This window comes from Petromyzon marinus, chromosome 27 (genome assembly GCF_048934315.1).
Source record: "Petromyzon marinus isolate PM22_M1 ecotype Great Lakes invasive population chromosome 27, UKy_Petmar_22M1.pri1.0, whole genome shotgun sequence".
NCBI lineage: Eukaryota > Metazoa > Chordata > Hyperoartia > Petromyzontiformes > Petromyzontidae > Petromyzon > Petromyzon marinus.
In genome coordinates, this window is record NC_133693.1 from 771,769 (window position 1) to 799,586 (window position 27,818).

General features: G+C 52.3%; 1 protein-coding gene across 9 annotated transcripts in view; it reads left to right on the forward strand.

The window, feature by feature from the left end:
• The window catches only part of CYRIA (CYFIP related Rac1 interactor A), a 58,051-nt gene that overhangs the window by 15,756 nt on the left and 14,477 nt on the right, over window positions 1-27,818 (forward strand). Inside the window, exons 2-6 of one of the 9 annotated variants that reach the window (XM_032961881.2) lie at window positions 6,620-6,708; window positions 6,860-6,937; window positions 23,232-23,312; window positions 26,645-26,766; window positions 27,526-27,631. In XM_032961881.2, coding sequence (XP_032817772.1) covers window positions 23,243-23,312; window positions 26,645-26,766; window positions 27,526-27,631 — 298 coding nt within the window. In that variant the 5' untranslated portion in view covers window positions 6,620-6,708; window positions 6,860-6,937; window positions 23,232-23,242. Of the gene's footprint in view, window positions 1-6,619; window positions 6,709-6,859; window positions 6,938-23,231; window positions 23,313-25,639; window positions 25,722-26,644; window positions 26,767-27,525; window positions 27,632-27,818 lie in introns of all 9 variants that reach the window. The other 8 variants (XM_032961882.2, XM_032961878.2, XM_032961880.2 and 5 more) reach the window with 8 other exon arrangements.

The following is a 27,818-nucleotide window of genomic DNA, read 5'->3' on the forward strand; positions in this document are numbered from 1 at the left end:
TATAATACCCACACTTTACCCCACCACGCGCGACATGATGATAGACCTAACTGCAGTGAGAACCCATTTGTTTCACTGCTGCTGGGTGGACAGAGGGGATGGGGGTTGAGAAACCTGCGAGGGGATGGGGGTTGAGAAACCTGCAGCATTGCTTCAACTGCTGTGCTGGGAGATGGAATCAAATCCGTTACACCACAGTAGCATCCCTTTATTGATGAGGACTATTAAATCCCTTTATTGATGAGGACTATTAAATACCTTTATTGATGAGGACTATTAAATCCCTTTATTGATGAGGACTATTAAATACCTTTATTGATGAGGACTATTAAATACCTTTATTGATGAGGACTATTAAATACCTTTATTGATGAGGACTATTAAATACCTTTATTGATGAGGACTATTAAATACCTTTATTGATGAGGACTATTAAATACCTTTATTGATGAGGACTATTAAATACCTTTATTGATGATGACTATTAAATACCTTTATTGATGAGGACTATTAAATACCTTTATTGATGAGGACTATTATATACCTTTATTGATGAGGACTATTAAATACCTTTATTGATGAGGACTATTAAATACCTTTATTGATGAGGACTATTAAATACCTTTATTGATGAGGACTATTAAACACCTTTATTGATGAGGACTATTAAATACCTTTATTGATGAGGACTATTAAATACCTTTATTGATGAGGACTATTAAATACCTTTATTGATGAGGACTATTAAATACCTTTATTGATGAGGACTATTAAATACCTTTATTGATGAGGACTATTAAATACCTTTATTGATGATGACTATTAAATACCTTTATTGATGAGGACTATTAAATACCTTTATTGATGAGGACTATTAAATACCTTTATTGATGAGGACTATTAAATACCTTTATTGATGAGGACTATTAAATACCTTTATTGATGAGGACTATTAAATACCTTTATTGATGAGGACTATTAAATACCTTTATTGATGAGGACTATTAAATACCTTTATTGATGAGGACTATTAAATACCTTTATTGATGAGGACTATTAAATACCTTTATTGATGAGGACTATTAAATAACTTTATTGATGAGGACTATTAAATACCTTTATTGATGATGACTATTAAATACCTTTATTGATGAGGACTATTAAATACCTTTATTGATGAGGACTATTAAATACCTTTATTGATGAGGACTAATAAATACCTTTATTGATGAGGACTAATAAATACCTTTATTGATGAGGACTATTAAATACCTTTATTGATGAGGACTATTAAATACCTTTATTGATGAGGACTATTAAATACCTTTATTGATGAGGACTATTAAATACCTTTATTGATGAGGACTATTAACTACCTTTATTGATGAGGACTATTAAATACCTTTATTGATGAGGACTATTAAATAACTTTATTGATGAGGACTATTAAATACCTTTATTGATGAGGACTATTAAATACCTTTATTGATGAGGACTATTAAATACCTTTATTGATGAGGACTATTAAATACCTTTATTGATGAGGACTATTAAATACCTTTATTGATGAGGACTATTAAATACCTTTATTGATGAGGACTATTAAATTATTTTATTGATGAGGACTATTAAATACCTTTATTGATGAGGACTATTAAATACCTTTATTGATGAGGACTATTAAATACCTTTATTGATGAGGACTATTAAATACCTTTATTGATGAGGACTATTAAATACCTTTATTGATGAGGACTATTAAATACCTTTATTGATGAGGACTATTAAATACCTTTATTGATGAGGACTATTAAATACCTTTATTGATGAGGACTATTAAATACCTTTATTGATGAGGACTATTAAATACCTTTATTGATGAGGACTATTAACTACCTTTATTGATGAGGACTATTAAATACCTTTATTGATGAGGACTATTAAATAACTTTATTGATGAGGACTATTAAATACCTTTATTGATGAGGACTATTAAATACCTTTATTTATGAGGACTATTAAATACCTTTATTGATGAGGACTATTAAATACCTTTATTGATGAGGACTATTAAATACCTTTATTGATGAGGACTATTAAATACCTTTATTGATGAGGACTATTAAATTATTTTATTGATGAGGACTATTAAATACCTTTATTGATGAGGACTATTAAATACCTTTATTGATGAGGACTATTAAATACCTTTATTGATGAGGACTATTAAATACCTTTATTGATGAGGACTATTAAATACCTTTATTGATGAGGACTATTAAATACCTTTATTGATGAGGACTATTAAATACCTTTATTGATGAGGACTAATAAATACCTTTATTGATGAGGACTAATAAATACCTTTATTGATGAGGACTATTAAATACCTTTATTGATGAGGACTATTAAATACCTTTATTGATGAGGACTATTAAATACCTTTATTGATGAGGACTATTAAATACCTTTATTGATGAGGACTATTAAATACCTTTATTGATGAGGACTATTAAATACCTTTATTGATGAGGACTATTAAATACCTTTATTGATGAGGACTATTAAATACCTTTATTGATGAGGACTATTAAATACCTTTATTGATGAGGACTATTAAATACCTTTATTGATGAGGACTATTAAATACCTTTATTGATGAGGACTATTAAATACCTTTATTGATGAGGACTATTAAATACCTTTATTGATGAGGACTATTAAATACCTTTATTGATGAGGACTATTAAATACCTTTATTGATGAGGACTAATAAATACCTTTATTGATGAGGACTATTAAATACCTTTATTGATGAGGACTATTAAATACCTTTATTGATGAGGACTATTAAATACCTTTATTGATGAGGACTATTAAATACCTTTATTGATGAGGACTATTAAATACCTTTATTGATGAGGACTATTAAATACCGCTGTGGCACAATGGTCGGAGGGCTTTGTGATACACTCCGTCATTTGCCGATACAGAAACAGCCGCAGTTCTATTCCGGCTCTACATGCTCCCGGCACGTCAAGCGAAACGTTGGACAAACAGCACATAGCGGCACAACTCTGATACACATCGAGAGCTGTGTACGGCTCAAACCGCCAAAATACTGCACAATAGAAATGGCAGCAGTTTAGCATTTGTCACGGGGCATTTTACAGGTCCCCTCAAAGACTCCGCTGCCTGCTGATGATGAGAGGGCCCTTTGTCCAGGTCCCATTCTCGGGTGCCACTCGCCAGACCGGTACCGGCACGCACAGAGTGCACGGAGCGTCGCGCCCCCTTCATACGAGCAGCCTCTCACAGCGGGGTGAGCGGACCGTGTCCGGGCCTGGGCGTGCGTGACGCGCTCCGGGTTCATTGCTGCTGACATGAAACCCTGGCTGCAGCAGCAGCAGCAACGATGACAGCAGAAGAGCATCATCGATGACAGCAGCTGTGTGAAGCTGGGCACCGGCATCTTGGTTCCTTCCCCTGGGCGCCCGGAGAGGCGACGTGGAGGATAAGGGATCCGGCAACTCCTCACATCCATGCTTCCTTCTTCCCCATCGTCAACACTGCACAGCCAGGCGAAGTTGTTTCTATTCTGTTCATGCGAATGGTTAGAAATGCTGCGTCCCAGGTTGAACAAAACGTTGAGATGGAGCGATGAGATTGGCTCGTGTGTCGATGCCAAGTGGATCGTTACGTCACAGGACCCTGAGAGATGGCAGCAGCTTGGGTAGACTTTCATCCAGCAGTCGATTGATCACAGCTGATTTTGATGATGATGAATACTCACAAATACATATGTGACGTACAATTGCACTACAATTAGTAATAATTATTTACAAATCCTTGTCCAATCCACTGCTGAATGAACGCCTTCCCACTGCTGTCGTCCAATGGGGGTTGTTTGACCATACTTCGCCGTACCAGTCAATGCGTGTTGGTGAAGGGGGGCATGGCCGGGGCCGCTTCATAGATGATGCGCTGCTCTTCGACCCCACAAATTGCACAACTCGCTACTGGGAGTGAGCATGCAGAGTGAATAATGTTGATGACAATGTAATTTTGCGTGCGGTTTGATATAAGTGTCTGGGGCTTAGTGTGAGGCTGGGGAATACGTGCGTTTTGTTGTCCAGAGCGTTTTTTAACGCATCAAAGCGCCGCGCGCTCAAAGAATTCGACGGGGCCCGGTAGAACTGAGCCACGCGCCCTGCGCCGTGATGTCGGTGGGAGGCGGCGATGGCTTTGGAGGTCGCCGAGCAGAGCTGGGGGAGCACGGGGATGAGGTCGCGACCCTTCGTCCCGCGCCGTAGCGGAGGAGCCGTCAATGCCAGAGGCCCGGTTACTTCGCCGAGAGGGCGTTCCGTAGCGGCTAATTTATTTGGTGTTGGCGTGACCCCCGGCGTTCGCCGGAGACTGCTGGGAGCTGTGGGGTGGAGTGTTGTGGCCGTGACGGAGCTTCGCTGTGGCTCTGAATTTTATAAAATCGTCTTCTGTCGTACTTGCGCCGAGTGGATCGGTGACGTTTATCCGTTCGTTGAGGCTGCTGAGCGAGCCGGTGGACGATTTCAAGGTGTGGTCGCACGGTGAATTTCTGGAAATGTGAAATGACATTGTCAGGAAACGTTGGGTGCCAAAGCGTGCTGATAATGATTGATAAGCGTAGGATGACAGGACAGTGATGCAGTGTCCTAGACGTAACGTAATTTAAAAATGATCAACCCTTTACTTAGAGATAATACGTGAATATGTACATTAACAGTCCCTTCCTTGAACGGTCTTTGCGCGTGGGAGAGATTTATCTCTTTGTGTCCGTACAAGGTTAAGTAAATGTCGTTGCATGCAGCTGATTCGGGGGGCTACGATGGTGACTCTCATTGCTCACTGTTAATAAAACAGGTGGCGTGCGTGTGATTTATTTGGTACGTGTCAGCTCCTCACTCTCAACGATAATTACGGAGGCAAAGTATTTGCTGCGTACGATTCTTATGAGCGCGGGGTCGACCGTCTCAGCATTTCGCTCCACATGCTGATTAGCACAGTTGGCTACGTACGGTGCGAAGGAAGTTAAACATCCGTACATTTGATACAGGATACGAAATGGGCCGCCCCGTACAATAGACCCCATCTACGTAGCCCGGCGCCTCGGCCACTCCAGCACATGGGCCCCCGTGCAGGTGCACCGCCTGTACACTTCACACCTACGCCGCTGTGCGGTTGGATGCGTTGATAAACTCCCACTGTAAGCTGCGGGAATTTGCCTGATGGTCCAGCACGGCGTGCCATCTCTGTTTTCAGTTTCTCTTTTGGGGTAGTAAGTTGATTTTAGCGTTTACATCTGCACGTAATGGCTCCTCGCTATGACATCGGCGTGAATGAAATAAAAAATTAAATTACGAACGAAATGATAAATTGGCTACGTCGAACCGCCCCGCGGATGTGCCAGCGGTAGCGTGGCAAGGCACGCGCTTGATTTGCACCGCACACGAGCGCCGCTTTCCATTTTTGTTCCGCGAGGCGTCGAAGGAGAGAATGAGTCGCCGCGTGCGCCGCTCATCCGTGCCGCTGTCGGAGAGGGAGGCGGAAGCGGCGCCTCGCAAACTGCGCTGGAAGTGGGCGCTCTGGGATGCAACGAGACCAAACGGACACCACGGTGGCTATGAGATGTTAACTCCTTCGCCTGGTGTGCAGGAGATCGTGGGTTCGATCTCGACTTTGACGCCTATTTGTATATTTTGAGTTTGCGTGTCTCTCTGTCCGTGGCCACGTGGATTTTCCGCCAGGTCCTGCGGTTTTTCTCTCCACATTTAGAATCAACGTTCGTTTGTTGTATTTGGCTACTATAAATTTCCACATGATGATAAGCCACTTCGGTGAGCTATCATATGTGGCCAGGTCGCTTCTGAAAATAACTACATAGCTCAATGGGCCCTACCTGCTAAAATAAAAAAATAATTTAGTCTCAAAGTTGCGACTCTCTGCGTCGTGCATCACAATAGAAACCACGCACTCGGCGACCGTTCAATCAATACGGCTGTCCTTCATGTTGCATAAAACTGCGTGTGCGCCTGTGAGCTGTGGTGCCAGTGAGGTTTATCCGCCTGCCGTGGCCCCGCATGCATTGTGGACACTGACCCGAAGGTTGTTTTGAAATTACAAAATTACCCCGAGCACGCCCGGTCTCGTGAGATGTCTGCCACTGAGTTGGGTTGAGCCTGGTTAGTACTGTCTGGCAGTGCCACGCGTTGTAGGTGTGCGCTGTGCAGTAGCCGAGATGTGGATTCTTTGTGAAATCCCTGGGGCTTTGAGCATTATCCCTTCACGGTTTCTCTGGATGCTCCGGTTTCCTCCCACATTCCAAACGATGATTAATGGAATTGTGCAAACATCTCAACGTAGTGCTGATAATCAGCGAGGCGTTTGTTTCTGGATAAACCAAATAATAATAATTCTTACAAGTCTCACAATGATTTAAACACTGACTTGTTATTAATTCATGTTTCTTTTTGACCAATTGCATACGAACTTGCGATGTTTTGTTGTAAAAAATGTCAGCTGTAACGAAATGGAAACCCTGCGAGACGCGTCCACTCATCAGACCTGCACGTGTCTTCTGCAGCCTCCCGAGTGCCGTGCGGGGGAGCGAGCGATCGGCACGGGCGAGGAAGGCGTGGAGACGGTGGGAACGTGCGGGTAACGTGGCCACGGGTAACCGCGTCGCTTCGCCTGGGTCGCTCCGTATGTCGTGCGGAGATGTTCGCCAAGTCACAATTCGTCGGGAATTGTGACATCGCACTCTGCAAGGAGGAGGGAGTCCTCTTTTGTGATGCCGATAACATTTTCCTTCCCTTGGATCCAGCTCCGTTGTTGGGGACGTCCGGAATGAACTGCGTCCACCGAAGGAACCAAGTCAAGTCCCTGGTATCGGTCCCGTAGCGTGAGTCCTGCTGCAAGCGATGAAATGGGGCCTAGAATGTCCAATTCCCCTACGGGCCGTGTGCCCCGGTGCAGTTACACTGCCTGCGCACTCGCTGGCTACAGAACCGGTAGCACAATGGTCGATGATTCGGCCATTCCAATAAAGCTTCTCATAGACTAAACGCGGTACTAATTGCACGTTTTATAAACTTGCACTGTTAACGATTAAGGCCGGGTATTAGCGAGCTAAGCCACAGCGGCTTGCCGCTGGATTATTTAATAGCGGCTCTGTCTGAGTCACCACACAAGAGGCTGCTTGATGCATGCATTCCTATTCCATCGGCGCGCTTTAATGCACAATGAAGGCATCGCACTCGCTGCGCGCACACAACACGGAGTGTTTGCAGCCTTGTGGGGAGGAGAGCGCGAGCGTGGGGGTGCGGGGAAGCCAAACCGACTGCTGCCCTCCCTGCTGCCGGCATCTTCCATAGACGGCGGGACAGTCGCACGCCGCGCGGCGCACGGGGAACCTTCCTCGCCGACATCTTGCAGGAGAAAAAAACATACAAAAACAAAACGATGGGACTGATAAAATTGTTTAGGCGAGTCGCCTTTGGGAAGGTCTACATCTAGCAGTGGGTTGATCATGGTGGTGGTTAGGGTTGCCACCACGACGGTGGAATATCGCTACAATACGGGAAGAGGAACACACTGTGGCTCAGACGTCATGTTATTTGCACTCGGGCAGATGGGAATTTAAAAAAAATGTTTACGTGATTAATTCCGGCAGTAAAGATTCCTCTGCTTAGTAGGAGAGGGTTAAATCAGGCGGTACAATTATATCTGTGATGTTTAATATTGTTCATGTTTAATTTCGTCGCTCATTCACTTGTTGGAGGTCTTCCAGAAAAATTACGAGATGTGAAATGTGTTTTACACAATGTGAATTGTGCGTGTGTACATACACACAATGTGCATTGTGTGTGTGTACATACATCACTTGCTCGTTGCGTTATTCTGTTGAACTAAAAGTGCAGTGCAAACGCTTTTAGCGGCAACGAGAGATGAAAAAATGGCAACACATTTTGTAATTTTACGTGGAGCCATTGCGATTGGCAACATCATTTTGAGCGTTGTAGGTAAGCAAAATGTTGACAATTGTGTACGAGGTTCCGCTGGAGACGGCACCTAGCAGCCCGGCACTCGCGAGCGCTGCGCTTGAGATTTAAACATTTCTTCTCTGGATCGCTGAAAAACCAAATCAATTTCCATTTTTTACCCACGCGACAATTTTATTTTATTGGCGCTGTTGAGCGGCAGAGGGCAGAGATGAAGACCGGCATGAGACCTGCGCGGCCATCCATGCAAAGGGATCGTGAAATGTGAATCATGACGTTGGGTCGTGAAAGCCTCTGCGTAAGCTTGAGAATTGGCGACTGCCTGTTCACTTGAACGACGTGCCCGCGCTACTTTGAGGCTCCTGGAGCGAAAGAGATTTTACAAACGAGTCAAGAAACAATACAGAGGAGAAACAGTAGAAATTATTTTTTTATTGAATTGCAACCTCGCATCGTTGCAAATCCTTGGATCTCTAAGAGGTCAAATCGTTGAATGTTAATTGCTAGCAAGCGCATACCATTCTCTGTGCCATTAATGAGTCGGGCGACAACAATACCATCAGACGAAGCCTGCGCAGCGCCACGCGTTCCGCCCCATGGTCTAATTCCCTCCCGTCGTCTCTCTTCCCATGTTCTCATCTTAGCCTTGCTTGATTCCACAAATAATCTCTAGCTCTTGCCCCTGATAACTCTCATAACACTGTTTGCTGCTGGCCGTTCGGCGATTTTGGCCCCGGGGCCTGTTGCTAGGAGATGTGAACTCCCTCGCCTGGTATGCAGGAGGTCATGGGTTTGATCCTGACCCTAACACCTGCTGTATATTTGGAGTGTGCACGTTCTCCCCGTGGTTGCTTGGATTTGTCTCCTGGGCCTCCTGTTTTTCCCTCCATATTTAGAAACATGCGTTTGAGAGTATTCATCCTGCTATACATTCCCACGTGATAAGCCACTTCGTTGAGCTATGATTTGTGGCCAGATCACTTCCGAAAAAGAGCTATATAGCTCAGTGGGCCTTACCTGGTTAAATAAAAAAAAGTTTGAATAGTTTAATTAACTTGCCACTGCCATTGATGATCCTCAAGTGGACTGCCCGCTCGTCTCCGCGATCCATCGCGAGCGAGTCGCCACTGTCCCTGTGTTATTGTTGTTTGCTGGGAAGTCGGGGCTCACGGAGCTGCACGACGCAGGAAGCACTGCGGCTTGGATCTCAGCCTCAATAATTAATTAGGGACATTATCGGCCGTGATTTGCTCGTCAGCTTGTTAGGAGAGAGCGGGCGCCATCGTCACGCACGGGCATCGCCGTGCGGCGGCTGTCCTGTAGAGGTGTTCACAACACTTGGTACTGAGACGGAGATAGCCCCCGTTTAGCTGTAGAGAAAGTGCTGTTAGGGAGCACTGACTCGTTCCTGCTACAGGAATGTGGAATTCCCCAGCACTTGCTCAGGACTGTAACCGTGAGATGGCCACCGCCTCGATGGTCATAGAGCAGGAGATCGCTCTCTGGCTGTTGACTTTGACGATTCAAAACGTGCACAGTTCGAGGCGATGAGCGGCTATCGCGTGGGGGAGGCGTTGAATGCCACGCCGCAATCGGTATTGCGGTGCCCGGCTCGGTGGCGGATGGGGCCTCTGGGCTCCCGCGTCCCCTTGCTCTGCACGAGCGCGAGCAGCTGTCGCACGTTGACGGACCGGCGCGGCGCTTCCGTGGCCGACAAGTGGAACGGAGTAACCGTACCCTGCACGCTGCCACAGCGGTGTCGTGGTGAGCCCGTCTGTGCTCACGTCTGTGCTCGATTCAATCTCCCGGCGCGGCAGTTGTGACGACGGTGCGGGCTGCCCAAATGTCGGCCTCCGTCTACCCGGCGGTATCGATCGATGCACCGCGGTTATCGGCAGGTCGCGTGTGGTGGGGTGTTTCAACCTCTTCCAAAATGCGTGGAAGAATCGGGGAAGAGATGCCCTTTAGTGCTCGCGCTTGTGAATGCCCTTCTGCAAGCAGTGGCGTGAGAAAATAATTGCAGGACTGCACCTTTGCCGTGAGCTATCCTAGGGGTGTGCGCGCGGCGGGGGCTGAGTGGTGTGTGGGTGGTCGGTAGCTGCAGCAGCGTCAGTTGTCTTTATAGTTCCCCTGCGCCTATCATCTCGCCGCACAGCAAGTGAGTTACTTCGTAAAATACTTTTATATATATAAAGCATACATCGTGAAGTGTGTTTTTTTTTAATTGCGTGCTTACGTTAGGGCCCACAAGCGAAATGACTGAGGCCATCTCATGGTGATGTTTTGCATGATGAAAGAACCTCCGTGAAGCTGTATCTGGTTATTGAGATTGTAAAAGGAAACATCGTGAAGATTTCTCAATTCCACCGCAATGTGCTGCAATGTGCGACGGTGGGGGGCGACTCTCGCCGCGCCCCGAGTGCGCTTCCTCCCCGCGTTGACATTTGCTGAAAAGACGCTAAACGCCGCGGCTCGTTTGAGCGACGAAGCGTGCCTGATGTGCGCCGACGCGGTTCATCTGGCAGCCCACCCCACGCGTTTCGGTGTTTCTGAAAACCCTCGGCGTCGTCTGTCGAGCGTAAACCTCCTCCTGTGAGCGGATGATCGAAATCAAGAGGTGACCGTGGGGACCGCACCTCGCCAACGCCTTCCACCCTCTGCCCAGTCGACACAAGCTCAGTCGCCCGTCGTCCACCCCGGGGTCTTCCCGCTGGATCTCCGCACTCGTGAAGACGGCTCCATTGCCCGTCCCACCAACCGGCCTCCCGCCATCCCGCATACGCTCCGCCCAGCGCAACCGTCTCTTGCCTGATCCTGTCTGCACCGCTTTGTGGGGAAGTCGACGATGGTTTCCCTTTGGAGGGACTTGCCCCTGGCATAGGAATGTGGAATTTCCACCACTGGCTCAGGACTGTAACCAGGAGATGAGCGCACCGCCTCAAGGCTCATTGGCGCCGGAGATCAGTTTGACTTTTGTTTACCTGCCACGTTCTCCTCCGGCCTTGCGCTTTGCTGAGTGGACGAGCGAGCCCGGGCCAAGTTTCGGGGACCCGGCCGTAGTGGGGAGGGGGCTAAATGCCTCTGTCCCGCAGCTTCGTTTCGACATAAATTGCTTTCCCGTTCCGAGACCCTCCCAGTCCCTCTGTCCTCGCATGTTCCTCAAGCGGCCCCACGGATATCTTGCGACAGCTGATTTGTGAGAATTGACGATTACTCACTTAGGAAGTTCCATATTGTTCTTATTATTACTCTTGTTTATCCATAAAAGCCTCACCGAGTTTTCACAGTAGGGGGCGATGTTGCGGTGCGTGATCACAATTGAGTAAGTTTCAGGTAATGTTTTAGCGTTGGGATTTATGGCCAATACTCGTGACATTGTACGTGTCTTTTCGCTATAGGGGGAACACAGAGAGGGCCAGGAGGAAATCCATGGAGAACATTGGGAGAGAGGGAACATACAAAGGCACCTGAATTGGGAATCAAACCCAGGCTTTCTAGCTGTGAGGCCACGAGTGTTACCACTGCACCTGCTTGCCACCACCCAGAATTGGGACCGCTAGGAGGTTCTAAACGAGGTCTCTGTTTGTCTGAGGCAGGGCGTCCTGGCTTTGCTTCCTCTTTGTGTGCTCACGCCACGAGTGGGTGGCACGGCCAGCGCTTCCAATCCGGAACGGCTCCCATGATGCACGGCAGTTGCATCAACATGTCCCCTGGTAACGATGCTAAACCGGGTAATTTTTTTTCCGCGAGATATGGTAAAATAAAAATATGCTCGAACCTGGTTAAACAAAACTGTTTAATTAATTATTATTTATTGTTCAATTATAACTGCAACATAAGTCAGGCAAGTCAAAATAAAACGTTGAAAATTCACATCAGGCATTGACCTAAATCCACATTTTTAATTAAAAAGGATAATTGCATGGGGATGCCTCTACCTAGGAGTGGATGGACCATGGTGTATGATGTTGGTGATGGTGGCCTAAGGATGACACATTGTGACACGAGCTTTGGTACTAATCCAGCACGAGACTCCGTCTGTGCCCGGCGCTAATCTGCCGGTAATGCTTTTGTCGCGACGAGGGGGATTTTCCGGGCACTGCGCAGGACAGATTTTTTGGCCTCCCCTTCACTCCGGCTCTGGCCGCGGCCGGCCACGTGTCACCACCTACTCGGGTCTCCCAGCCACCCGGAAAATACTTGGTGAGAAATTGAGCCCCGGGTGGGGGCGCGTGAACGTCACCGTTCCCTTCATCGGTGCCCCGCGATCGCTCGCCACTTCCACTGCCGTCTCGTGGGGGGGCGTGGTGACGCAGGGGGAAGATGGTGACGAAGGGGGAAGATGAAGCCACAGGACCACCCCCCGCAATCAATAGGCGGCACGTAACGATACGGGCGCGGTGGATAGAGCGCTGACCTCTGAACCCGGCGACTTGGGTTTGATTCCCGGCCGTAGCTAACGTCGGCGGCGAGCGATGTCTGAACCGGTTCTGGAATATCCCCGCGTTCACCAACCTGCATAGGCCAGCATAGCGCGGTATGGTCAAGCAATCCACATGGCCGGCATGGTGTGTGGAGGGGCAGTCTTCATGCAGCAGTGGGTTGATGGAGGGCTGCAACGTATCCAACTGAAGTAGCAATGCATCGATTCCTTGATTGACATCGATCCTTATGCCGTTGATACATGCGCCGGATTGGATGGTGTAAGAGTCGATCATTCACCGTTGCTGAACTTCGATACGAAAATTATTTTGCTCATGTTACATTTTGGCGAAATCGGTCAAACAAAGACTGCAAATGAGACACAACAATTGAGAATCAATTTGATTCTTGAATCTCGACTCGAATGGAGACCTCGGATCGTGATAATTAAATCACTGTGGGGTGGGGGCGCGTAGGTGGGGGGGGGGGTCGTGAAATGCCTAATGAATAGCTTCCACGGGAAGTTACTAATTAGGGCTTTTTCGGCTTCTTGCGCTCGGAGCTTCAAACCTATTGCCATGAATATTTATTTTAGTGTGTATATGTGATTATGTGTGTATGTATGATTATGTGTGTGTATGTGGGGAGCGGTAGTGGTTAGCGCGCTGCGCTATGAACCTGGCCACCTGGGTTCGATTCCCACTCACGGCCAACACCAGTGACGATTATTTCAATCGGTCCTGGGCCTCCGCTAGGTCGACTCGGCCTCAAATGAGTACCTGATACGGTGTGTAAACATCACCAACCCCCTCGTTTTATGTGCCGGCCTTCATAGGTGCTCGCTAACAGCACTTGCCCCAACAGTCTGTTAAGGCCATACGGGGCATCTTTGTTGTTGTGCACTGCATGGGAGTGTGTGTGTGAATGTCTGAATGTACGTATGTATACGAGTGCGTGTGTGGTGTGTGTATTGATTTTGCATCATTGCATTGCATTGACCTTTAGCGAGAGCTGCTGTGCTGGGCACGCAGTCTGCACTGCACCCGGGCCTAGCGTGCGAGATGGAAGGCGCAGGTTCTGCACACTCTGCTATCTGCGAGTCTCCGTGGAGGGCAGTCGATTGCCGCCAGCTGAGCGGGACTGTGGCCCTTCCGTATGAGCCACGTGGGTGGGGGGTGGCTCTGCAAGCTCCTTTCATGAAGCCCCAAGTCGTGCTCACCCTTGTCTCGAACGAATCCACCCGGAGCCATTTCCGAAAAGATTCACATTCCTGCACGCGGGAGCAGAGAACGCGAATCGAGTGATCTCGAGTGATCTCGAGTGGCCTCAATGCTCAAATGAGCATTGAGGCCACTGGCGCTCATCTCCTGTTCACAGCCTGCTCCTGAGCCCACGGTGGAAATTTCACATGGCGTGGAAATTCCAGTCTATCCAAAGGACAGCCGCTGTTGATTTTACCACAAATAGGCGGCGCTACCTTAATCGACCCCGGACGGATGATGAGCCAAGTAAAATCCCCCCCCCCCACCAACCGGGGTATGAACTCGCGACCTTCCGATGGCGAGCTCTACGGCCGAGCCACCCGGCCGGTAGCCGCCCTCTCATGAACGCACGCAGCCTCCCGACTCTTGAGCGAGGCAGCGCCGCCTGGCCCGGAGGTCTCCATGACTCGAGTTGCGTTGAGGCCGGCGATCGGCGGGGACCGCTGTCGGACTTCGCGGGGGCACGCGTTGCCGGTCACGTGCTCGGCGAGAGACGAGGTAGCACGTGTTCCCTTCTCAAACCCGCGCCCGCACCGACCAGCGCTTTGACGTACGGTGATGGTGGTGTCGGTGTAGCCCTTTACGAAGAGGGGGTTCTCTTAACGGCCGCGAATGCAGCAAACGCCGCTCAGTGTTCGTTGAGAAAATTCTATCGGGCGTCATGCGCACACGCGCACACACGCACACATGCGCACACGCGCTCGCTCGCGCGACCGCAAGCGGCGCGACGGGTGTTCAGGAAATCGAGCAATCTCGCGGCTTCCATGCCAGCTCGTGGACTTGGCGCCCATGTGACCCTGCCGACCGCCTGCGTGCGCCCTCGTCTCAGACGACAAGCGCTGCTTGCTGGGTGTGGCAGTCGTCGCCTTGCCAGCGCTCGGTCGCCTCCCTATCACTCTTCTATGGCTGCCACTGCCGTGGTTACTCTTCACGTGAACATCGCTCATTGGTTCATCCACCCGTGTTGAGGACTCGGTCTAGCGACCAGGCAGGGCGCTTCGTCTCATCTGCACTGTTCGGCCACCACACTGCAGGTCACACCAACGCACTCGCTCACTCGCCCGCTCATTCAAACACCCACTCACCCACACTGCTGTTCACAGGATTCTCTCTCCACTTCTTATCTCGCACGGCTCCACTCTGTAATTCCCTCCCATCGTCTCTTTCATAGCTGTCGTAATAACCTTTGGTCAATTGAAGAAACACGTTGACTCCTAATCTGTAACATCTCTGATAACGCTGTATATTGCTGACCGCTTGATGTGTTTGGCCTTTGGGCCCTGTGCTCTGCAACTGTGATTAAAAAACTGAGAGATGACATCTAACATCGCTCTGGTTGGCTCAGGGTCGTCACTCTCCGCCTTGCGTGAGATTTTAGTTTTACGTGCACGATCCCGTTAGGGGCAAATGACAGGTGCACGTCCACGGCACCTCGGAGGTGAGGTCACGAGGTCGGAAAGCGGTCGGCGCCCGGAATAATTTTAGCGGTGGCAGCTTGGTGAAGCGCGTGACCTGCTGGGTGTCGCGGTTGTTTTGGGGGATTTTTTCCGGGATTTGTGCTGATAGGAGGCCTCGGTTGGGCCTGAAATCGGTCACGCAGAGCGCCGCCGGTGCAACGTGCGAAGGAGTGAAGCTCTCTCGGTGAGCTGTGGAGGAATGTGAGCTGGGTGGGAGCGAGTAAACGTGGTTAAGATGCAAACATTCCTTGAAATCTTATCCGTCTGTAAATGTGTTCCGAAACGGAACGTTTAGGTACGTGATGTTGAACGCACAAACAATGTTTTTCTTTTGACAGGGCTCCATCATTGATATGCACTTGTCAATAGCATATGCTAAATAATCCTGACCGGGTCCAGAGCGTGATCGCGTAAACAGACACCGCTGGGCAAAAATTGTCTGTAAAGAGTCCATAGGCTGATGGATGTAAATGTGGCCCCGCATAATGTAGATCTGCTGGCATACGCCACGGTGTGACAAGCGTTTCGTTTGAAATAACAAAACCACACCTGCCCATGTTTTTTAAAGAAGCTCAGCATCTAAAAGTATGTTGTTAACGGCTACGTTTCTACAATATTTCTGAACTGGACACATATATTTTTTATTCCCGCCATTTCGTGTGGAGGGCCGGCCCTAAACGGCAACTTGGGAAATGTTGTTGCCCTAATCTTGGTCGATCGAGAGGGCTGTATCATGAGGAAGCAGACAGCCGCACACACAAACATGTGCGCTGCGGTTTGACTTTCCTCTTCTACAGAAAATAACGTCAATTACAGCCACTCTCTCAATACACCATTGGATGAAGGCCTCCCCCACACCATGCCAGTCATGGGGATGTTTTTTTGCCATACTTCACCACGCTGGTCAGTGCGAGGTTGGTGAAGGGGGTTAGAGGGCTTAGGACTGGTTCTGATGTCACTCGCCCACTGATGTGGTCACCGGATTCACTGTGGCACTGCTCTATCCTTCGTATGCGTGCTGCCTATCACAAACAAAAATGTAATGTTTTAGTAAAATTTATTTGGAATTTTATTTGATCTTGTGTGACAAGATGACATGCCGGTCACAATGAACCCCTGTAAGTGGGATGAGTATGGATGCGGCGATCCACTCCGTAGGGATGTGGTGATCCACTCCGTAGGGATGCGGTGATCCACTCCGTAGGGATGTGGTGATCCACTCCGTAGGGATGCGGTGATCCACTCCGTAGGAATGCGGTGATCCACTCCGTAGGGATGCGGTGATCCACTCCGTAGGGATGCGGTGATCCACTCCGTAGGGATGCGGCGATCCACTCCGTAGGGATGCGGCGATCCACTCCGTAGGGATGCGGCGATCCACTCCGGATAATTTGTTGTGATTTTAACAATTTATTGCAAATTCTGCATGTTCAGCCAAGACAGGAAATGTGTAGGAGAGAGATCGGCCGCAGAGGAGATGGATCGATGAAATCGCTGCCCGTGCAGGGCTGCCGTTGCATTTTCGGCAGACGGGCGAAGCACACCCGGCGTGTTGCGGCGCGCGTTGGAATGCACTCCGTCCACTTCGGGGTCCTGCGAGCTGCCCGCACCCCTCTCAGTGTGTGCGTGTGTGTGCATTCACGTGTGCGTGTGTGTGCATTCACGTGTGTGTGTGTGCATTCACGTGTGCGTGTGTGTGTGTGTATCGCGGGGAGTGGTCATTTGCGCGCTGCGCCATGAAACTAGCAACCCGAGTTCGATTTCCGCTCTTGGCCAACAACAATTCCCGCTCATGGCACCTCTGATTAGCACGATTGGCTACGTACGGTGTGAAATAAGTTCAACATACATACTTCTGAACCGGTTCTAGGCCTCCCTAGGTCGACTCAGCCTCAAATGAGTACCTGGTGCAGTGTGTAAACATTGCTACGCGGGAGAGAAAGGCGGCTGGGCGTGCTGCTGGCAACCCACGCCCTCGTGTGCCGTGCCGGCCTTTATAAGGTGCCTGCTAACAGCACTTGCCCCCAAAAGTCGATCAAGGATATAGTAAAGGGGATCTTTATCTTTTGTGGGGAGCAGTAGTGGTGGAGCGGTTTGTGCGCTGCACTCCGAGCCCAGCGACTCGAGTTCAATTCCCAGTGACGAATATCTGAGCCGGTCCTGGGCCTCCTTTAGGTCGACATCTTCACTAGGGATACAAAGGCGGCAAGGCGTGGCGTTTGCCACACTCCACCCACTTGTAATGCCTTTCTAGGCTTGATTGATGCTCGCTAACAGCAGATGCCCTGCAGCAGCACTGTGTTTGTTGAATGAAGGATGGATGTTGAACTTCTTTTGCAGTGTGATTGTTCCCCACCACCACCACGGCGCATTTGAATGTGGCAGTGTCTGCGTGCGCTTGTGAATGCGAGTGCCGCGGGGTGTGGGCGTGAGCGTGTGCCCGCCGTCCTTCATACCTGGGCCCTCCACCCCACTCCTGTAATTAAAGCCACCTTTATTCTGCATTATTCACAGGTGTTTTGTTGCCTGCCTTTGTTTGCCATTGTGCCGGTTGCGCCAGCCATTTAGCCTGCGGTGATGTGGGACTCGGGCATTGTCATCAGCGCCTCAGACCGAACGCATGTGCTCATACTGAACCAGTTTCGTCGCTACATTGCAGCATGGCACTTGGATGAAATTGTTCTCACCATGCTGGGTTATAATGTCAGTGCGAGACATTTCACTCTTATGTGTCTGCCCCCTTCATTCTAGGGGTAGCGATCCACAGCTGCTTTTCTTCATAAGCAACACTAATCGTCACTTACTGCCCTTTGTCAATCAACTCGCCATACTTCACCGCGCTGGTCACTGAAACCTTTGTCGGAGGTCACCGTGGATCTCGGCGCGGCTTCGCTCTCTCGCGTGCACTCCCCCCCCCCCCCCCCCCCCCCCCCGATGCCCTCTCCACGCCGTTCCGCTCGCCCCGTGGCCTGCCCTCACCTCCCCACCCCCCACGTCGCATCTCCCGGCCCGCGGTCACGATCCCGCCAGGGTTGTCGCGTCGCCCGCAAGCATTGGTATCGACCCGACGAGGGACGTCCGTTGTTTCCCAACCGCTTATCGCGCGGTGCCTCCACCGTGTTGTAACTCTCCGCGGGGCGGTGAGTTTACACCCCGCGCGCCCACACGGCACGCGGGGTGCCCGGCCAGCGAGCTCGTCGACGGTTTGGGCATTACGTGCGTGTGGTCGGCTTGGCGATGAGTCGGTCTTTGATGATGTTACAAAATGGAGGCATTGCCAAAGTAGAGCGTGATGCCAGCGAGCGGCTGAAGGTTCCTCTTTTGATTGTTATTTACCCCTACCCCCCGCCCCCCACGTTGCCCCGATCGTGCCGCTGGCCTCACGTCGCGAGACGAAGCGTGCGCGCGGTAAACCTCGCTGAGTGGCGCAACCCTTCACGTCGGAAAACGCCCTGTGGAAGTGGATATTGCAGAGCTACCTCTGAGACCGCTGCCAGTGGTGCGCACACCGTGGAGGGCATCGCTGTCCCACCCGCCCTGCGCATGAGAGTGATGTTCGACGCACGGCAGCCAAGCCGGCTTCTTAATTCTCAGAGCAGGAATTTAGCCAAATTTAGTGCAGAACCAATGTAAATACAACGTTTTGATCGCCAACCCCACGTCACGAAATACCCCAGGATCACGTGACGTGACAGCGAGAGTGCACAATTGATAGAACCGGCGCGGAGAGGCCAGCAGCAATGGAAGTCTGCGCTGTCGTGCCGCAGCGCCGACGTTGACGAGAATCGTGGGGGGGGGGGGGGGGTAGGCGGACGTTCGCTTCTCCGCTGTGGCACGGCGCCAGCAAGGTGGCTTTGAAGTGGCGGTGCGCGATGTCGCGAGGTCCCGGAGCTGTGGTAAATCAACGCGCATCATTATCTCGCGTTAATATTTTAACGGCCGCCGCGAGACCTGAGATTGATGGGGACTGCGGGGGCGGCCCACTCAAGGTTTTGCGGGGGGCACCTCTACCACGCGCTAGCGAGACCTCGCGTGCCTCGCGTGCTTTTCAATTGGCGGCGCTCTCCTCAGCCCCTCCCCCCCAGAGGTCTCTCTGTCTCGCGGAGCGCAATCCGTACGGGGGGGGGCGCTGCCCCGCGAGGTCGCCAAACGGGCCCTCGTGCCGCCCCCACGGCCCACAGTGGCGCGTGCCTGCGTCACCTCCTCCGTGGAGCCTACGCCATCTGGTGGAGTTACTGATATCCTGTGGAGTTGCTCACATCTGGTGGAGTTGCCCACATCTGACGGAGTTGCCCACATCTGGTGGAGTTGCTCACATCTGGTGGAGTTGCCCCCGTCTGGTGGAGTTGCCCTCGTCTAGTGGAGTTGCCCCCGTCTGGTGGAGTTGCCCACATCTGGTGGAGTTGCCCACATATGGTGGAGTTGCCCACATCTGGTGTAGTTGTTCGGAGCGTGGTCGCAAGTAACACGATCAGCGTCGGCGGTGTCTCTATTTAACCGACCCTCATACTGAGTACAAAAAAACGAGGACATATGATGGAAAGAAGAACATCTCACTGCACCAGCAGAGATCTGCATTCTCCAGTGGAAGTGCATTATTAGACAACGTACAAAAAACTGCGACTTTTAATGCCCTGGGAAGACTTATAGACTTCCCTTTATCAGAGGTAACCACCACCAGGAGGTTGTCGTGGGAAATATCTCCCAAGCGGCAAACCTTGCCAGGAGGCTCCCACCGCAGCATTCAGGCTGGACACAGGTGGAATCGCCACTCTGCATGAGCAGAACCCCATTCTGTGTCTACACGTGAACACAAATATCTTACAGTCAATCCGCCAATATTGTCCAGCAGCATTTGTTTCATTAAGTAAACTTTGACCCAGTTTCGGCCTTCTGTGTCTCGGCTTCAGAATAAAGCAAATGCTGCAGGGTTAATTCTAAAGATTTGTCTTTGATGAAGCGCCCACTGCTACCCTGGGGCGTATCAGATCACTTCACGTCGCATCTCAACACATTTGAAAGGGCACCCCCAGTGGCAGCTGTCCCAGTGGGCGCATGGTTTGTTATTTGCACCGATGCTCCATCTAAAAAAAGGGGCCCATTTCACCGCAACATCAGAGGCGGTCTACATTACTGCTGCGCGGGATTTTGCGGTTGTGCCGTACGGCTCTCCGACGCGTGTCCAGGTTCTACCGTAGCTGTTCGGCACGACGTCCGACGTTTCGCTCGAGCGGCTCCCGGCACGTGGAGCGAAATGTCGGACGTCGTGTCGGAAAACGCGTCGTACGACTGGAGTTTGTTCGAGGGAGGGACTGCACGGCAGAGGCCCCCACGCCGCTGCCGTCACGGGGGCCGCGCCGCCGAGCGTGGCCAGGAATGACGCGCCACGCGGGAGGAGACTCGCGCCCATCGGTGTGTCGGCGCGTTACAAAGCGGAGGTGCACGGTCGCGCACGCTTCAAGGCATCGTGTGCGCCGGAGTTTATTCCGTGGCTTCGGGAATTAAATTGCGCCGGCTTAATCCGAGTCCCGCAAAACAGAAGGTCAGCGTTACCGCAGAAAGGGGCCACGCGGGCGGCGCCGATGGCGAGGGCTCGCTCCGGGTTCTCGCTGCATGATGGCGCGCCGCGTATATTGTGTCCGGTGCGCAGGAGTGGCGAGCGCGTGTGGAGGCAGTGCCACGCTGTCACGCCGCACGCCCCGAGAGCGCTGCCCGCACACCCCAGGGTGACCCTCCGCTCCCCTCCGTTCACCTCCGCCCTTTTTGCCGCTTGCGACTTCTCTTTCAAATCTACAAAACGAGCGCTTATCGCATCGCCTTCTCTTGCTGAAGAACGACCGTTTTCTAAGACGTTATTTTGCTTTAAAAAAAAAAAACACCCCTAAGTGCAGTTTATAGAAGCGCGCTCGCGATCACGTGCCTGGCGACGCTGCACGCCCAGAATGCGCTCTGTGGGTGCGTCTGGGTGACATTACGTAACGGACGAACTCGGCTGGTGGGCCTTTGGGATGGGCGGGCGGGCGAGCGGCGGTGACCCCACTGAGGTCACGCGGATTCGCCGCTCACCCTCTTTGCTGTAATTTTATGATGAATAATATTGATCGTGAAAGCTTACGTGTTCACCTGCAGCAGACTTGTCACCAATGTCATCTTGCAGTCGCGCTCTCCGAGGCGTTCTCGGGTCACGCCGCGTGTCATTCGGCGCGATGTCCGATCCTTCGGTTCCCGAAGCCCCCAAACACGTGGAGAAAACGTCGGACTTTGTGCGGAACGAATCGTGACAAAAACCCGCGAACGCGTCCGAAGGCCTATCGCCTCATGTCGGCTGTCGTGCGGTTGAGCCTATTATAATTTAATTTTGCTTACTTTACCATAAATGGACAAGCGGTCGAAGCTGCCCCACAAACCGTGAATGGAAAGTGCCAACTGGGAGAGCGTTTGTTGTAGCCCAGCGTGCGAAGACGTGCCCGGGTCGCTCAGCTGCTCACGGCGCGCAGGTGAAGGGAACAGCCCCGAGTGTGAGCAGCCGGTTTCTGGGAACGAGCATGCGAGGGTTTTTGTCGACTTGATTTCCCCTCTCTTGCCACTGCGCGTTTGTCCTCGGGGGAGTTTAATTAGCCACGGTAGCGGCAGCGTTCGTGCCGGGCGTGCAGGAAGCCGCACGGCGCTCGGATAACGGCGGATCTGCCGGAGAGGGCGCGGGAATCTCTTTGATCAACGTGGCCGGTTTTCTCTCGGGCGAGTCCCTGCAGTTGTGATCATCCTGATGAGGGTTCTCATGCCTCCCCCTGACAAACAGAGTTCTTGCATCCATGCTTTCAACCTCAGTTGGAAGGCGTTTACATGTTTTATATATATTTAATGTTTTCCCTTCCCGCCTCCTGCATGTTTGACATTGCAAGTGCAGTATGAAGGATAAGGACAACGCGGCGCCTCGGGGTGCCGTGCACGTTGCCCCATCCGTTCCGAACGCAGGCTTCTGACCGGTGCGCTTATAAGAGCTTGGCGCTGGGTGAAATGCATTTGGCGGCCAGGTGGCAGTAAAGGTTAGAGTGGCAAACTTGCAATCACAAGGTTGCGAGTTTAAGGTCAACTTGGGCCAGAGTTTCTGTAGAGTAGATAACATCGGTACTGCTGAGTGGAAAGCGAGTAGCCGTCGTTCCACATAATAAGCAGCCCTCGTCGTCGGAAGGCTCCTGGCGTGCAGCGCTCGAAATGAAGGATTTTAAGCAGTAGCTGCGCATCACCACCGAGAAAGCATTCCTCAACACTTGGGCACGCGGACTGGTTGACGTTGACAGTGCTACGGAGTCCAGTACAGAGGTGCGTTTGTTTACTGAGGATTTATAAACACCTTTGGCTGGACCACACGCTGTTAACACGCTTGCACCACAGCCTCTTGTGTTCACTGCAATGGCAGAGGTTAGTGGACGCGAGGCTAAAGTTAGAAACACGGCGTGGTTGCCGGGTCGAACTTATTCCCCTCTGGCACCCGATCAGTGCACCTTCGACGCTCGCAGCGACCGACACGGACTGGTCGTCGCGCGGACCGTGGAGACGCGGCAGACCTCGTCTGACCACGTGCCCTGCGAAACGAAGCCACGGGCTGGGGGTTGCCCTCGGGCCGTGGGATGCCCACGCCTGGCTTGGTGGTAACCGAGTCGCGGGCAGCGCGTGCGACGGTGCTTCGTGACGTCCCCGGCCGCGGCGGTTTGTAGCGGGGAGCGCCGTGCGACGCAGCGCGGGAAGCGGCACGGCCCTCCGCTCCACACGCGCGCGCCATGCCGGACTCCGCTTGATTCTTACGTGAAAAGCATTTTCTGATTTGAAAGAGAACAAAGACGGGGCGAGCGCGGTCGTCTTGTGCTGTTTGCTTTGCGCTGCCGCGGTTGAACGACGCGCGATGTTGTGTTGAACGACGCGCGATGTTGTGTTGAATGACGCGCGATGTTGTGTTGAATGACGCGCGATGTTGTGTTGAATGACGCGCACCGTGACTTGCTCTAACCCCCCGCTGAATTTGCGCTAATCGGTGAATGTTTTCTTTTGCATAGGTTGTTGTGGAATGGGTAATCTGCTAAAGGTCCTATCCAAGGATATTGAGAATATTCCACGCTTTTTCTTGGATTTTGAAAGTAAGTTTTTTTTTGCGTCCGGAAACGAGAGAATGATCGCGCGAGGTGGAGGGGGGGGGGGGTGCGTCGCGTGCGCAGAGGACGGTGCCGGTCGGGGAGAGAGGGGGCCCATGCCAGGGCCCGATTTGCACGACGTGAGACCACCGGGGTGTTGGCAAATTTACAGATTGAGCAGAACCGTAGAAATGTACGAGCGCTTGAGAGTCATTCACTGGCACGGTCAAACAACACGCAGGTCAAACCACACGCAGGTCAAACCACACGCAGGTCAAACCACACGCAGGTCAAACCACACGCAGGTCAAACAACACGCACGGCCAAACCAAGGCAGGTCCCTTGCACTGCATCAATTCTACTGCGTGTCAGAATCTGGGTACAAGCACAGTTCTGATAGAAGCAATACATTATTACACTGCTCTGGTGGGGGGGGGGGAAGGGGGTGGGGGTAAAGGCACGTGCCCTGTTCACATCCAGCTTCTGCTGCATTCGTTTTTATGAATATTGATGAAGCATGAAATAGGCTCCATATTTGGGGAAAATAATGCTATTTGTAATGTAAACTCCAAGCAGATTTTCCACTATCGGTATTAATCCTGTATGCGACCTCCAGGCACGTTAAAGATATAAACATTTACCGGCTCCCTCCGCGGTGAGCGGTTAATAATGTCGCGTGCCGAGGGAGCGCCGGGGGGGGGGGGGGTCGCCGTTTTCCAACGCCGAAATTTTTTCCTTCGCAGCGTCGGCACGCGGTCACGCGCTCCGTGGCCGTAGTGCCGGTCATGCGGCCGATGAATTAGCGACGAGTGGACGGTGGAGACGGCGCTTGCGGGCCCCCGTGCGTTTTTTTAGCAGCACTGCCCAATTTAATGACGAGCGGCCGCATTGGTCTGCGTTCCTCCAGCGCCCGATGTCGTGGCTTGGACGCGCGCGTAACGCTCGCGTCGCCGAGAGGTTCACGTGCAGGTCTGCGCTTGTTTGCTGACAGCACTGCAGGTGGAAGGCCCCCCCCTACTCAGGGGATCTTTGGAGGGTGCGCCCCCCCTTCTTCTTATACAAAACCGATGGATTAGGGCCTCCCCCGCACAATGTTTTTTTCCCCCACGAAACTTCACCACGCTGGGCAGTGCGGGCTGGTGAAGGGGAGGAGAAGGGCAGGATCAGTTTTGAATATCACGTGCCACTGATATTAACCGCGGCCCGGAATCACACTCGGGTCGCTACTTTGACAGCGCAGCGCCCTAACAGCACACGGTGTGTCCAACACCGATGCGCACACACCGCCAGGGTAACACGCATTTGGGTCGTAGTCGCGAATTCTCAAGCAACGTATATTTTGAGACGGGGCATCCGGCTAACGATCACACAATGAGGTTTGCTCTCTCTGGGATTAGCAGCACCTTGAGCGGTACAGGCCTCGGCGCCTGCAGTTGGTCCCGGGGCTCGGGGTTGTGCGATTGGCAACGAGCCGAACCCGCCGGCCGGCCAGAGCGGCCGAGCCGTCCTCTCCGCACAGGCGTCACGCCTGCGCCGGTTTGCACAGCGGCCACGCGGATTGCGCCTCCTGCAGCAGCGGCCTCCGCCGACGGCGCGCCCTCGATGTCAATCGCTCGCATTTAAAAAATGTAGCTCGCGTCCCCGATTCGGAAGCGGCCGCGCGTGCGCCGCTCGCCGCACGGTTAGAAACGCGCGACGCAGCAGATAAATGTGAAAAGGCGCAGCCCTGCAATTTCCCGTTCACGCCACTGCTGGCAGAAGCTCCTCGGCTCGGGGGAGCTCTAGAGATCCCCTGAACGGGGGGTATTTGGCCTACTCTTCTGCACACAATGCAGCAGATGTCCTCATAAACGACAAAATAAGCTGCTGCTTCGGACGTCATCCAGTTGCCTTTGCGCCGTACGTAGCGATGTCCGGCGTCGCTGGCTCGCGGCCCTTGTGGCCCCCTCCTTGGCACCGCTTCCGGCGTCTGCCGGGGGTGGGCGGAGATTGTCAACATGGACCCCGTGAACCGCGGCGTTTCCCCAAAAACCCCCAGAGAGCATGCGAGCGAGATCGCCACAGTTGTTGAGTGGCTTTGCTGGCATCTCCCCCCATGCCCCCCACGCCCCCCCCCCCCCGCCGCCGTTCCCCGAGCCCAAGGTTGAGAATCAACGCTGCCGTGCCTCGCTTTGCCGGACTGCACTAAACGCGCCGCCGCTGTGTCTGCTCTGCGCTCTCTGTCCCCCTCTCTCTTCCTCTTCTCCCTCTCCTGCTCTCTCTTTCTCGCCCTCTCGCTATCTGTGCTCGTCTCCCTCCTCCTCCTCCTCTTCTCTCTCTCTCTGTGCCTACAGGTGCCTGATATGGGGAACCTGTTAAAAGTGCTCACTTGCACAGACCTTGAACAGGGGCCAAACTTTTTCCTTGACTTTGAAAGTGAGAGCCGGCCGTCGTCGGTGTGACGCATTTGCTTGTCCTGTCCGCTCCATGACGTCCTCCACTGGGTTTCTCCGCGCTTGCCGTACGACGTTGTGCATAGGCCTGGCGCCATCCAGCAGTGCTTGGAAAGGAAACGTGCACTGCATACCTTCATTGTCGTCCTGACAAATGCTGCGGAGATGCATTTTGCCAAAATAAACCAATTGTATAAGACTTCAAATATGAGATCGGAGCCAGCCTATGTACAACGTTACTTCTGCAGTGTTCCCGAATGCCGTCATGCATGTCGCTGTTACGAGTTTTACTTTTGTTTTTAGTCGCCCGGTTGTTTACGCATGCCGATCATCGCACACACACGCATGTGATAACGCTCCTGCTGGGTAGTGCACGCACGAGAGCCGCCTGCACGGTCATCCATTTATGGATCAAAGTGAGATTCATGCTCGCAGCCTAGGCCGGACAACGGCTGTGGCACACGGCGGAGCATCGCATGGCGCTCTGCAAAGATCCGTTGTCGTCATCCTCGTCATCATTGTCATAATCGTCGTAGACGTCATCGTCGTCATCATCGGCATCATCATTGCCGTTATCGTTGTCATCGTCGTCATCTTCATCATCAGCATCGTCGTCGTCGTCGTCATAAGTCGGTTACGTTAAATTGTTTAATACATTTCAGACTGAGGCTGTGTGTTTCCGTGCAGTGTCGCCCGAGGTCAGCGTTTGTCAGTCGCTAAACGCCACGAGGAAACGTGCATGGGAGCCGTGCACGGCAGCGTCCATCTCCACAACAACACATTTATCAAGCGCATTTCCTTCCCTGTGGCATGGCTGTGGTGGCTGGTGGTGGTTGATGATCGTGGCGGTGGTTGTCGGGTCGGTCGATGGTAATCGGCGGTGGTGGTTTCGGCGTGTACCCCAAGATGCGCAGCCCACCGAGGCGGAGCGGGACTCGTGGCAGCAGGTGAACGGCGTGCTGCAGCAGAGCGAAGGCATCCTCACCGAGCTGCAGGCCTACCGCGGGGCCGGCCAGGAGATCCGAGAGGTGCGCTCACCGCTCACGGCCCGGTCCATGGCGGCAGCGGAGGCCTGGCCGGCACGGGGGGCACGGGGGTCACATGGAGCCACATGCGGGGGGGGGGGGGGCTCGGGGGACACGGTGTCACACGGCACGGAAGCAGTGGGGGGCATCAGGGATGCGGGGGGACATGTCCTCGTCTGTCTAGCTATGCGCTGTTGATTTCTGCCTTCTCCTTTCTGAGGAACCGTCGCCCAAAACGCCGTTTGCATGTTTTCCCATTACAGTCAGCGTCAAGAGCAAACGTGACGAGTTTGTAATTATTTTCACCCTGTTTGTGATGCATGGATGACCGTTTGTGCATGCACACATAAACATGCGCACACACGCATGCACACATGTGCACGCACACGCACACACACACACAAAAGCATGCACAGCCAGGACCGGCTGAGAGTGGGGGAGATGCACGGGATAATCGGCATTCGCGGTTGCAGTCATGTGCATAGCACGCGACATACGCAGCGTTCCCCTCCACACACACGCACGTGCGCGCGTTACAAATTGCAGGTGGCAGCGGTCACTCTGCGGAGCCACCGGGCACGTTTTTCACGGCGTTTATGCCACACGGCGTGGTGGGTCAGTGGAGCCGACAACGCTCGTGACATCTAAAACGATTTCCTTTTTGTTGCGCGTGGCGGTGGTGGCGGCGGTGGCGGCGGTGGCGGCGGTGGCGGCGGTGGCGGCGGTGGCGGTGGCTGTGGTGGCGGTGATGCCGGGCCGCAGGCGATATCCAACTCCAACGACGTCGAGCTGCAGGAGAAGGCGTGGAAGGCCGTGTGTCCACTTGTGGCCAAGCTCAAGCGCTACTACGAGTTCTCCCTCTGCCTGGGTAAGAAGCCAGCCTCCTACTCTCCCAGCTCTTGCCTACAGCAGGGCACGGACGCGCAGCGGTAACATTTGTACCTCTCAGCAGCAACAAGGACCTGAGTTAGGTTCCCGACTCGGCCACCTTACTGTGTGGAGTTTGTTCCCTCCATGTTCTGCGTTGGTTTCCCCCGAGTTCCCCGGTTTCTTAG